This window comes from Lathyrus oleraceus, chromosome 5 (assembly GCF_024323335.1).
Source record: "Lathyrus oleraceus cultivar Zhongwan6 chromosome 5, CAAS_Psat_ZW6_1.0, whole genome shotgun sequence".
Classification (NCBI taxonomy): domain Eukaryota; kingdom Viridiplantae; phylum Streptophyta; class Magnoliopsida; order Fabales; family Fabaceae; genus Lathyrus; species Lathyrus oleraceus.
The window spans coordinates 46,457,869-46,470,981 of NC_066583.1; the positions used below are offsets into that span (position 1 = coordinate 46,457,869).

General features: G+C 38.8%; 1 protein-coding gene across 2 annotated transcripts; it reads left to right on the top strand.

The window, feature by feature from the left end:
* Positions 1-1,075: 1,075 nt before the first annotated feature.
* LOC127086648 (uncharacterized) lies at positions 1,076-2,421 on the top strand. 2 transcript variants are annotated; one of them, XM_051027442.1, is made up of 5 exons: positions 1,076-1,269; positions 1,362-1,468; positions 1,555-1,631; positions 1,721-1,817; positions 1,947-2,421. In XM_051027442.1, exons 1-4 carry the CDS (start codon positions 1,148-1,150, stop codon positions 1,814-1,816), a joined length of 402 nt encoding a protein of 133 aa, XP_050883399.1. In that variant the 5' UTR covers positions 1,076-1,147; the 3' UTR covers position 1,817; positions 1,947-2,421. The 2 variants fall into 2 exon arrangements, with proteins under 2 accessions (XP_050883399.1, XP_050883398.1); XM_051027441.1 differs by having other exon boundaries at positions 1,131-1,269; positions 1,998-2,421.
* Positions 2,422-13,113: the final 10,692 nt, after the last annotated feature.

The window sequence follows — 13,113 nt, forward strand, 5'->3', positions numbered from 1 at the left end:
GCGATGCTTCTTCCTTCTTCTCCTCTTCGCGTGTGCTTTTGTGATTGTTGTGTATGATGAAAGATTCATTGAAACTCTGTTACGTGAATTCTTGTGTGCGTCGCGTGTGAACAAATGCTCTGTGTGAATCGTTGTGTGGAGACGAATCCTAGATCAAGCATAATTGCAGCTTCGATGTGAAGCTCCAATGGCTTCCTAATTGACCTTTGTGCAAGGTTAGAAGGGAGAGAAAAATGGTGAATAGAGGTTATGATAGTGATGAGTGAGCTTTGAGAATTGTTCCTTTTTGATTGAAGAGTGATGTATGTTTATATAGTTTGGAAGCCGTAATCGAGTCGGGTAGCTCGGGTAGAATGGTTAAGGCAGGTTAAATTTCAGTTAGATTTGAAGAGTATGGTTGTTGGGAATGATTTTAACACTGTTAATTTCTGTTAAATAGTTTGTTAAGGATCTATTCATTTTTTGACAGAGCAATTGCACTTGGGGTTGGTTACGGGATGCGATTAAGTTTGTGAATAAGAAGGAAAATAGATTGGTTATGTTGATTTGGACTAAAACAGGTTATTGAAAAGAAACTGATTATAGTTCTGAAACCTGGATTGTGAGTTGGGTTAATTTCTAAAATCGTTTTCTCTTACTGTGACTTTCAGGTTTTAGTTGCCTAGTTATTCGCAGCTTTGGATTTTTCTGCTATGCATATGCTGCTGTTGGGCATTGCCTTGCTTGAATATTTGAAATCGATTTCTGGAACTGCTGTTGGATTATTGATGCAAGATTATGGATGTTGGCTTTCGATGAAGTTAGTTTTAGTTGAGTTATCAGTTAAATTTGGTTGATATATTTTTACTTCTGTTAGCAGGTTTGGATATGTTATGACTTTTATGTGCTGTGGAGCTTTTGGAGGTGTCCTGTTAATAGAGAAAAGGTTAGAGTGAAATTGCTAAGTTGTTGGTTAGACTCACTTGTTAGAATTTGAAAACAATTACAGTTTGGATGTGATTAAAGGAAAAAGTTAGAAATTATTTGCAAGCTTGGTCTGGACTTAGCAATTATTTGGAAGTTATGTGTTAGTTAACAGTTAGCAAATCAAGAGAAAGTTAGTGGAGAGTTTTAACAGTATTAAATCCTAAGTATTAATATAATACATATGTCTAATCAGGATGATGTTCCCCCGCGATATGCTGATACTGGTGCTCGTCAATCAAGAGCTCGAATGGAATATGATTATGGGGGCAGTGCTTCACAGTATGGTGATGCTTATGGTGATAGGTTAGTTTAATCTAATATTACAGTTTTGCAATTCTCCACACTAACCATATTGTTTGTTGTCCTGTAATTCATTCTTACATTTTGATTCGTAGAGTTGGAAGATCAAATCTTGGATATGGCAGTGGCAGCCGAAGTTCTATTTCTGGTCAAGAATCACACGGGATGTACAGCAGTCGGCAGGGAACAGGTTATGGTGGAGGTGAATTTCGTTGCAAATAGTCTGGTCTCTTCTTTTCAACATTGAAGTTTTCTTTACTTACAATTCTATTATTTTTTGTCTATCAGGATCTTATGGTGGCAGTGATGTTGGAGGCATGTACTCGTCAAGTTATGGTGGTGATTACGTTTCTCGTGGAAGTGATGTAATTTTCCCGTCCTTTCCCAATGTCAATAGGAATTAGTGTTCTGTGTATGTTTTGTTACATTCTTATGTATTGTCCATGCAATGTAGGTTGGCGGCAGCTCATATTCGTCAATGTATTCTGGCAGAGGTGCCGGCGGCGGTAGCAGTTACATGGGCAGCGGTGGATCTGGATCTTATTATTGAGGTAAGTAAGCCGATAACTCTTTGGCATTGAACTTTGTGTATTACATTAGAATGCATAGGGTATAGATATATTTTTCTAGAGATTTCGCTATACCTATACTCGAAATGGTATCTCTTATCTTTTCGCAAGGGCTGGCGAAGGTTGGACATTATGGTCACCAGTGAATTTGTCTATTAACAGATCTATTATAATAAAGTGGCTGCCATAGGATGACGGCCTTTGAAGCTTATGGATGTTATGAAGCCTACAATTTGGAGACAAAGGAACATTGCTATTTATAGCAATATATTTGGGAATTTGTCGCAAAAAAGAGCGTCATGTCAATCCAAGCTATCTTGGGTCTTCTCTGGATGGGATGTAATATATCAGTTCTTGATTTTGTGCTGTATGGAGTCAAGTTAATGAGAGACGGAAAAAGAAATATTTAGCAGTGATGTGTAATCAAACCTTGATTTATGATACCATTTATGGGCAGATAATGTTAAAGATTTGTCACTGCTCTTCCTTTCATTTGGACAGAGACCAAGGCTAGGGATGCCTTCTTGTTTGGTTAAGGATTAATGGAATTTTTATCTGCTGAATTTATCAAAAAGTTGGTTCTCTATTTTGATTCTTTCAAGAGATGTTTAGTTACTTTGGATTAATTGTTTTTTTACAGTGCTGCGATCAGGACAGAAGTGAACTAATCAGCACTATGTTTAACTAGTTTGTAGTAATAAGAACACTACTTAAGGAATTAATAAAGTCAAAAGATACTTTCTTGGGATGTGTAGATCTGTTGTAGGATTTGTGATATGGTGTCATCCTAAGAAAGTAAAAAAGCACAATGAACTGGTAATATTTGCTGCTGGAGTTATTTGTTTCTTTGAGTGTTTTGTACTGGCAACTGCAAGATAAATGCTAAAGAAGCATTAATATCTTTACCACCTTAATATTTTCCCGATTTTGCATAATATTTATTTCCATTCAAGATGATGCTAAAGAAGCATTATATCTTTGCTGACATAGCCCACATAACCATTTGCCTCTCTGCATTGTTGGAAAATACATCACTCAAGTGAATGAGTATTAAGTAGCAGATAAGGATTGAATATACTTTATGCACATGGTTTTACCCCCCCACCCAAAGCTCTTGAGCCTAACATTGTGGAGGAAATCACAAATGGATTTGATTATTGTTTTATCATATAGTCAAAGAGGGTAATTTCCAACTCTTGAATCGCATTGTTGGTTGTCTTGAATACCCTAAATAGGGTATGCACATATAGTGCATATCTTGAAGGAAGGAGGATTCTTCTAAGAAGATATTGGTCACCAGGATATTTGAGATATTTTCTCTACCTGACAACACTTTGTTTCTGAACAATGCTAGAGTTTTTTTTTGGCATTTTCACATACATTTGACATGATTTTCTGCATTTAATCTTTTAATTAATATTCACCGGGTGAGGGCTTATGAACATACTATACTGACTTGTTTGGTTGTAGTTTCTACTTTGTTCTGTTTGCTGTACTGCAGGGTCTAAGCTATATATCTCCTCAAGCTCTTGTTTATATGTTCTCGCTAGTTTATTATTGTTTTTTTTTCCTTTCTTTCAGTTTGTTTTCATTGTTTTTGTTAATCAATGTTAAACTGATTATTATAGTTAACAGTTAGCAATTATTATATTAGTGATGACACTTGATAAAACTTAGGATTTATAATCCATATTTTTTTTTCATATGTAGTGTCCTCAACAACGTAATCAAATAGATTGCGGGTATTTCATGTTGAGGTTTATGCGAGATACTCTTGCTTTGGGCCGATTAAAGATTCCCACCGATGTATGTATTTCTAACTTATGAGGTATTTTTATATTTACACATATCTCATATAATTAAATAGTTGGAATTAATTCAAAATATGTTATATATAAAATGTGATAATTGTCTGTCAAAATCTGGTTGAAAACAGGTAGAAATTCTGGTTTTTAAACCTGGAAAAAATGTGGTTTAAAACAAAAGCTTCAAAAATTTTCGTATACCTTAGACAGCGCTTTTGTAAAAAGCGCTGTCTAAGGGGGGGATTAGAAAGCGCTTTAGACAGTATCAAAGAGTATCTGTCTGAACCTCCGATCTTGTCTCCGCCTGTAGAAGGAAGACCTCTGATCATGTATTTGACTGTGCTTGAAGACTCGATGGGTTGTGTCCTCGGTCAACAAGACAAATCAGGGAAGAAAGAATCTGCTATTTACTACCTCAGTAAGAAGTTTACTGATTGTGAGTCTCGATACTCAATGTTTGAGAAGACGTGCTGTGCTTTGGCTTGGGCTGCTAAGCGTCTATGCCAGTACGTGATAAATCATACAACTTGGTTGATATCCAGAATGGATCCAATCAAGTATATTTTCAAGAAGCCTGCTTTAACCGGGAGGATTGCCCGTTGGCAGATGTTGTTGTCTGAGTATGATATCGAGTATCGAGCTCAGAAAGCTATCAAAGGTAGTATCTTGGCTGACCATTTAGTGCACCATCCGATTGAAGATCATTAGTCTGTTCAGTACGACTTCCCAGATGAGGAAATTCTGTATTTGAAAATGAAAGATTGTGATGAGCCTACACTTGATGAAGGTCCGGAACCTGGTTCCAGATGGACGATGGTGTTTGATGGCGCGGTGAATCAGTACGGAAATGGAATTGGGGCAGTAATCATTACTCCTCATGGCACACATATTCCGTTTACGGCAAGGCTAACTTTCAAATGCACGAATAATATGGTTGAGTATGAAGCTTGTATTATGGGACTGGAAGAATGCATTGATTTGAGAATCAAGCATCTTGATGTGTATGGTGATTCGGCCCTAGTTGTCAATCAGATCAAGGGTGAATGGGAGACGAATCAGCCTGGTCTCATTCCGTATAGAGATTATGCGAGGAGGATTTCAACGTTCTTTACTGAAGTTGACTTTCATCATATCCCTCGAGAAGATAATCGGATGGCAGATGCGCTTGCTACGCTTGCTTCAATGATTGTAGACAAGTATTGGAATGAAGTTCCCAATATTACCGTGATGCGCTTGGATAGACCAGCTCACGTGTTTGCAGTTGAAGAAGTGAATGATGACAAGCCTTGGTATTTTGATATCAAGAATTTCCTTCAGAACCAGGTATACCCGCCTCAGTGGTGAAGTGCTTTATAAGAGAAATTTTGACATGGTTTTGCTCAGATGCGTGGATAGACACAAAGCAAACCTATTGATGACTGAGGTCCACGAGGGTTCATTTGGTACTCATTCCAATGGACATGCCATGGCTAGAAAGATGCTGAGAGCAGGCTACTATTGGCTGACAATGGAGTCTGACTGCTGCAAATATGTGAAGAAATGCCACAAATGTCAAATTTATGCGGACAAGATTCATATCCCTCCGACACTTCTGAATGTGATTTCATCACCATGGCCTTTCTCTATGTGGGGAATCGACATGATCGGCATGATTGAACCGAAAGCGTCCAACGGACACAGGTTTATTCTCGTAGCAATTGATTACTTCACCAAATGGGTTGAAGTCGTATCGTATGCGAATGTGACCAGGCAAGTGGTCGTGAAGTTTATCAAGAATCAGCTTATTTGCCGTTATGGTGTGCCAGATAAGATCATTACTGATAATGGATCTAATCTGAATAATAAGATGATGGAAGAGTTGTGCGCTGAATTCAAGATTGCACACCATAATTCCTCTCCTTACAGACCAAAGATGAATGGGGCTGTTGAAGCTGCTAACAAGAATATCAAGAAGATTATCCAGAAGATGGTTGTTACGTACAAAGATTGGCATGAGATGCTGCCATTTGCTTTACATGGGTATCGTACATCTGTCTGCACTTCAACAGGGGCAACCCCTTTTTCTCTTGTTTACGGCATGGAGGCTATTCTCCCAGTAGAGGTGGAGATCCCATCAATGAGAGTCTTGATGGAAGCCAAGTTGACTGATGCTGAATGGATTCATAGTCGTTACGACCAGTTGAATCTGATTGAAGAGAAGCGATTGACTGCTATGTGTCATGGTCAGTTGTATCAGCAGAAAATGAAGAAAGCATTCGATAAGAAGGTCAAACCTCGTGTGTTCCGGGAAGGTGACCTCGTGCTCAAGAAAGTTTTGTCTTTCGCGCCCGATTCCAGGGGCAAGTGGACTCCAAACTATGAAGGTCCATATGTTGTTAAGAGAACCTTTTCAGGCGGTGCTTTGATGCTTATAACAATGGATGGGGAGGATTTCACTTGTCCTGTGAATTCAGATGCAGTCAAGAAATACTTTGCCTAAAAAAAAAGAAGTAAAGAAAAACAGAATAGCTCGCTAAGTTGAAAACCCGAAAGGGCGGCTTAGGCAAAAATGAGCGTCTCGGTGGAAAACCCGAAAGGGTGATCCAGGCAAAAGTTAGAGACATAAAAAAGAGAATATTTGCATCCCGCTAGATTGAGTACCTCACCCTGGGGCAATCTAGGCAAAAATTAGGGATTTGGCAAGTAACTGCATCCTGACAAGACTTTCTGTTCCACAGCTGTCTGTTCGTCAGAGATTCTCGATTCGTTGTCAACTGAAGCTTCGAATACATCGAAATTCAAATTGGTAGAGAAAGGATCATTATGTTCAATGTAGCCCTCTTCCAATATATATCACTGATTTCAAATTTGTACAGATCTATGGAGTCTTGCCATTCGCAGACTACCATTCCATCAAATCAATTTGAGCTTTTATCCAATTATTTGCACTCTTATTTGTTTCAATTCAACAAATGTTTTGCATAATTTAATTGATAAAATGTCATTGTTTTAAACAAATAAATTTTTCAAAAATTGTTTTTAAACAAAGTGAACATTCACAATGATGAAAGGATACCTAAGAATTTCTCAGTGCTCTCCCAAGGATGGCATGATTTCTAACAGGGTAAGACATTTGTTCATATTCCTGGCATGGTTGTTTCCTCTTTATCTAGATTGTTGTTAGGGTTGTTCCCTAAGCAGAGCTTATGTTGAGATTTTGTTCCCCAAGCAGAGTGTTTGTTGAGAACTTCATAGTCCTCTTCAACAATATTCTCTCCCCAGCATGGGTGCTTTCCTTTTGGAAGATTCGATAGTTGGTGGGCTGACATCCCAGTACCTCGTCTGTGTCCTCAGTAAAGTCGCCAGCGGAGTGGTTGGTATGATATATACTTCATCTATGCTATACTTCCCCATCAGAGCATTTGTTGAGGTTTTCACCTCTTATCGCTTCAGTAGAGCAGTGATTATTTCCTCCTCGGCAGTTGTGGGTTTCTTTTTAGAAGGTTCAGCATTTGGAGGTTGATCCCCAGCTCTCCTTCTCTTCCTCAGATAATTCGCCAGTAGATTTGTGGTATGGTGGATTGTGTCTGTGTTTGTTTCCCTGCAGAAGTTTTGTGATTTCCCTGCAGTATCCTCAACCGAGTTGGTATCCTCAACAGAGTTGGCATTCTCAATAGAGTTGCTTTTGTGGCAGTTTTTGCCTGTTGTAAGCTTTTCTTCCCTAGTTGGGTTGGTTGGTGATCTATCATCCATAGAACTTGGTGATTTCCTGACGCTCTTTATCCCCATTGGAGCGGCTGACAGTATCCCTAGTAGAGTTGCTTGTACGGCTAGATTCTACTTGTGTGTTCGGTTCTCTTCAGCAGTTCTTGCTTGTGTGGTGAACTTTTGTTTCCCAGTTGATACTGAGGATCCCCCTGCAGAAGCTCGGGATTCCTCCACTTCCCCAACAGATTTGTCTTTGTGGCAGTTGCTGCCTGTTGTGAACTTCTGTTCCCCAGTAGGGTTGATTGATGATCCATGACTCAGAGATTTTGTGATTTCTTTGATATCTCTGATCTTTTGCTTCCCCGCAGATCTCCAGCAGATTGGCTTTCCTTGGATTTTCCTCTGGAAGTGTAGTACCGGGCGTTTGATTCCTGGGCCTGTTTGTGTTAGATATGTCTGTTTTGTCAGCATTCATCAAACATAAATTATGCATATTCATGCATACTTTCAACATTCAGATATTCATGATTGCATTCTTTGCCATATATCTTTTGTTTGATGTATCCTACTAATGGTGATATAGATCTCTCCAGTAGATCTTCCAAAGCAGATGTCGGGTGTCTAATCTCTCAAGGTAGAGTCAGCCCCATAAGCAGAAAGTGTCTGTCTTTCCTTCTGCAATTCCCCACTGAGATATATCCTCGTGGATGACAGTTTCTTCCGTTTCCTCCCAACACATATATTGGGATGGACCTTCCTATTGAGTTATATCCTCATTAGGACGAGTCTTGATTCAGTTTTCCTTTTTGGTTTGATCCTGAATTGGCATTTTTTCAACTGTTTCTTGTGCTTCCCTGTGGAATAAATGAATGAATTGCCCAGTAACCGACAATAATTCTTTTTATCCGCAGCGGAGTTTAGGCCTCTACCCAGTAACCGGTAGTTGTAAGTCCTATGTTCCCCTTTCTTCTTGGCGGAATTTGTTGGTGTATACTTTTTATTCCTTAGGAAAGTTATTGGTTTTCTACCTAGTACCCGATAGTTGTAAATCCTGTATACCTTTTTTCCCTTTTGTGGAATCTGTGGTTGTGAACATTCTTTGTTCCTCAGCAAGAGTCGATGGTCTTCTACCCCGTATTCGGTAGTCGTAAATCCTTTTCTCCTTGCTCTCCAGCAGTTGGTGGTTTGTTATAAACCCTATCTTGTTTCCCCGTGCGGAGTTGTGATTCTTTCATTCCCCACGCAGAGAATTGTTGGTTTTCTACCGTATATTCGGTAGTTATAAATCCTACTTTTATCCCCTAGCAGAGGTAACCTTTGTGGTTCGTTCTGGTTGATAGTGGATTTTGTGGTCTTCTACCCAGTATTCGGTAGTTGTAAATCCTATGTTGTTGTTGTACCCCTAGCGGAGTCTGTGCTTTCTTGTGGATAATTGCCGTATGCTAGCAATTTTATCCTTAGCCAGAGTTTGTGGTCTTCTACCCCGTATTCGGTAGTCGTAAATCCTAATTTCTCCCCTTTGCAGAGTTAACCTTGTTGTTCATCCTAACCGATGATGGTTACTCTTTGTGGTTATCTTCATCCAGTATTCGATGTTGATATTCCCTCTTTCTTCTGGGTAATTGTCGTATGCTAGCAACTTTATCCCAGCAGATCTTTCCTTGTGGATAATTGCCGGATGCTAGCAATTTTATCCTCAGCGGGTCCTTTCACCGTATGCCAATGATTTGTTCCCCGGATCATTGATGTTTATCAATGTATCCCTAGTGAGTTTCTCTTTCATTTACCCTTTTGTCGGTAATGATTGTTGCCCCTTTGATTGGTCATCTTTATATACCTAGTTTTGGTATCCCGATGCCTTTCTTTTCGGTTGATTTATCCTTTATTAACCCGGTAACCGGTTGTGGATAATCTTCCATGCGAGTATGTTATCCACGTTCTGACGATAATGGATAATATATCTCATGCACTCTTCAGTCGAAGCTTGTTGTGTTTCCCCAGTCGAGTAAGATTCGTGTCCCTTGGTGGAATCAGATATTCTTTGTTCTTCCTTTTCGAGTGTATTATTCACGTTCTGACGGTAATGAATAATATATCTCATTCACTCCTTGGTTGGAATCCTTTGTTGATTTTCCCCAGCAAAGTAAGATTCGTATTCTTTGTAGAATCGAATATCCATCCTTTGATAAGTCTGCGTTTTGCTCTCTTCAGGATGATGAGTGTTTTGGCAGTAAAAACCAATTCATATGTTCGGTAGGTCACCTATTATATACCCAGTAACCGGTATCTCTGGTGTCTCTTCCTTTTCGAGTATATTATCTATGTTCTGACGGTAATAGATGATATATCTCATGCGAGTATACTATCCACGTTCTGACGGTAATGGATATTATATCTCATGCGCTCTTTGGGTTTTTTCCCCAGTTGAGTAAGATTCGTTTTCCAGTTGTGGAGTCGAATGTCCATCCTATAAGTCGATTTGCTTTTTCAAGCCCTCCTTTCGGATGATGAGTGTCTTGGCATATATACTAATTCACGCTTTGGTCGGTCACCTATTATATACCCATTAACCGGTATCCCTGGTGTTCCTTCCTTTCTGCTCCCTATTATGACCTTGGTCTCCTGTGGAGTCAGATTTTCCTAAGTTGATGTACCTTTTTCAGGTCTTTCTCAGATGTTTGGTTGATTGATATCTCTCACCCTTATACCGGTCTTAGATATTCATTCTTCCTGAGCTTGTTGTTCTTTCACCCAGTATCCTGTGTTTAGATCACATGTCTCTTTGAGCTTGTTACCCAGTAGTCGGTAACACCTCATCTTGCAGATGGTTTTCTCCAGGAGAGTCTCTTTGTTAGACATTCCCTAGTGGAGTTTCCGTTGTGATTTTTCCCCTTTTGCTGTATTGGCGTTTTCCCCAATATATGCAGTTTTCCCCGGCAGGGAGGTTCTGTGTGAATTTCTTTCCCCAGTCCGAGTCCGGATTTTTTATCCGAAGTATCCTTCGTGGATAGTTTGAGTCAGCTTGAGTCTTTCCAACGGATGCATCTTCCTTTGGAACTCTTTTCTCCCCAGTTTGAGTCCTTTACTTCCCCAGTAAGGTCTCCAGTCCAGTCGTGTCTTGCTCGCTTTGTCTAGTTCTTGTTTACCCTAATTCAGAGTCGTGGCCTGCTCACGCATTCTTTTTCTTTTTCTTATCCCCATGAGAGTCCTGTTAGAGTCTCTGTTCCTGGTGAGTGTATTACTCCAATGGATTGTCTTTCCTTTGTGGACCAGTATTCACCACAGAGGTTATTTCTTTTACATGCATACATTTGCATCATGAGGTCTCTTAGGGACCAAAATTTGTTTCGTTACTGTTATTTAAGCCCATTCTACCGCGTCGAGATGAAGATTTTAACCTTCACATCTCCGGCTAGAATGACCTTAAATAGGGGCATCTGTAAGACCCCAATTTTGTCCCTAAGATCCCTCATGGCATCATACCATATCATTGCATAGCCTCAAGGATCATTGGACACCTTGCTTCCTTCCCTGTGGGTGGGTCATCTTTTTGAGAGTGATTCTTGATCACCAAGAATTCATTGCATTTGTATGTCATTGTTTTTCTTTTTATCACTAACCAAAAAGTACAAAAATATGTCATTTAACCTTTGTCTTGCAGATGAAGCAATAACAGGTCAATGAAATTAAAGCATTCATTGAGCAATAGATGGTGGTCATTCTTGAGATTTGGACCCCACAATCATTCATCAAGAGTTAATATGAGCTATGATGTTATTTTGAAGCAAAATCCCAAGTGGTAGAGGCTTGAATTTCATCAGAACATTTCCCAGTCAACTGGAGACCTAGAAAGTCAACTGCAAAGTCAACTGTGGATTTGGAGGTGGGAAGTGATTAGAAATACTTCATTCATGTTCAAACAAGTCTCATTTGACATTTCAAACATTCACATTGAAGAATTTGAAGTCAGGTCAAGAATTTCCAAAAATAGCAAGTGACCTATAATTTGAACTTTCCAAAAATGGAAAGGTTTTGGACCAACTTCAACTTCAAATTACATCAACAATAAAGCTTCAAATGAAATTTTTTTGAACATGAAAGTTGTAGATCTTTCTCTCCCATTTCCAAAAAGTCCAAGATCATGGATTTCTCATGTGTGGTTGAAGAGATATGATCAAATCATGGAAAAGTGTGCATGGAACTTCAAATGGGCATAACTTCTCAACCAAAGCTCCAAAATGAGTGGCTCTTTTTACATTTTGTTCATCTTGACCTCTACTTTCCAAAACATCCATTACATGACATGAATTTCACTTGCATGATCATGTGCACATTCATGAAGTTTTGAGAAGGAAATTCCATAAAATCATTTTGGTGAATTATGAGCTTACAAAACCATTTCCAAAACTATCATGGGCCTTGTTTGAGTGGATTTGAATCAGATTCGTGCACTGTTCACACATGCATTTCATGCATATAGTTGAAAAACCAATTTGCACTTACACTCCATAACTTGCTAATTTCATTTGCATTTGATCTAAACCTGATTAGAGCATGATTAGCATTGCATATATAAACTAAAACCTAACTGTTTTCAGGAGAAGCAACAACTTTCAGATCTGAATCTCAAATTCTCAAAAAAAATTCTCTCAAACTTTCTTCAAAATTCTTCACATCAAAGCATATTCCATTGCTTGATTCATGATCCTGAAGTGTTCTTGAGAAGAATTGGACGTGGAACCAAGAGAAACAGTGCCATACTGAAGCATACTCGAAGATGGAAGCATTGATGGTGATTTCAAATTCTGTTGAGATCGTGTGCAATTGAGCTTCATTCTCTCTTTCAATCACCTGTACAAGCATCATAGAGGAATATTGAAGCTATCACAAGCCTTGAATCAAGCCAACTCTAGTTCTGCTCTTCAAGAGGTTACAAATCGAATCTCTTACTTTTGAATTTCCTTGCCATGATGTTGTAGATGTCTTTGTGCTGGTTATGCTGAGCTTTGAATCGTGCAAATTGATGTTGTTTTGAGCTAGATATGAGTGATTGAAAGTTTTGATGTTGAATCTCATTTTCTTCGATCCGTGCGTGTTCGGATGTTTTTGCATGAAATAATTGTGGATCTTTGATGTATGTTGAATGTACTACATGATGATGTGCTCGATTTCAATTTCTGGACATGTTTTGAGAAATCTGGAAAATCCAGATGAAGATCATGATGATCTTCATCTTCAACCTTTGAACCTTCATCGTTTCCAGATTAGCTGCGAATCTGCTTCGATTTTGCTACGATTTTCAAATTTAGCTACGAAATCCTTTGGCGCGCTAGGGTTTGAGTTGAAACAATGTCGTTTCAAGGCGCGTGCATATTTGAATGTTGACTGAATTCGATTCCTGGCTGTGGCAATATTTCAAATGCTTCATTCATTTTCTCATTTTCCCTCCACATATTTCATGCTATGCTTCACATGTTTTTTTTAATTTTTTCTCAACTTGTAAAATGCATATTAAATTGAAAATTAATCCAAAAAATACCAGTTTTTTTGCATTGTGATCCTTGTTCTCTCTAGTTTTTTATCATCATGATTTTACAAATTGTGCTTGGCTGGAAATTATTTTGTGCTAGGTTGATTGAGCATGTATCCATTCTTGACCTTGCCTTGCTTATTCCTTCATGAAATGCTTGTTTCTTATCCAATGAATGTGAAATTTTGCATGCTATAACTAGACACATTGCTTGACATTTTGGTTTTGATTTGGCATTTTTATCAATTACCAATTC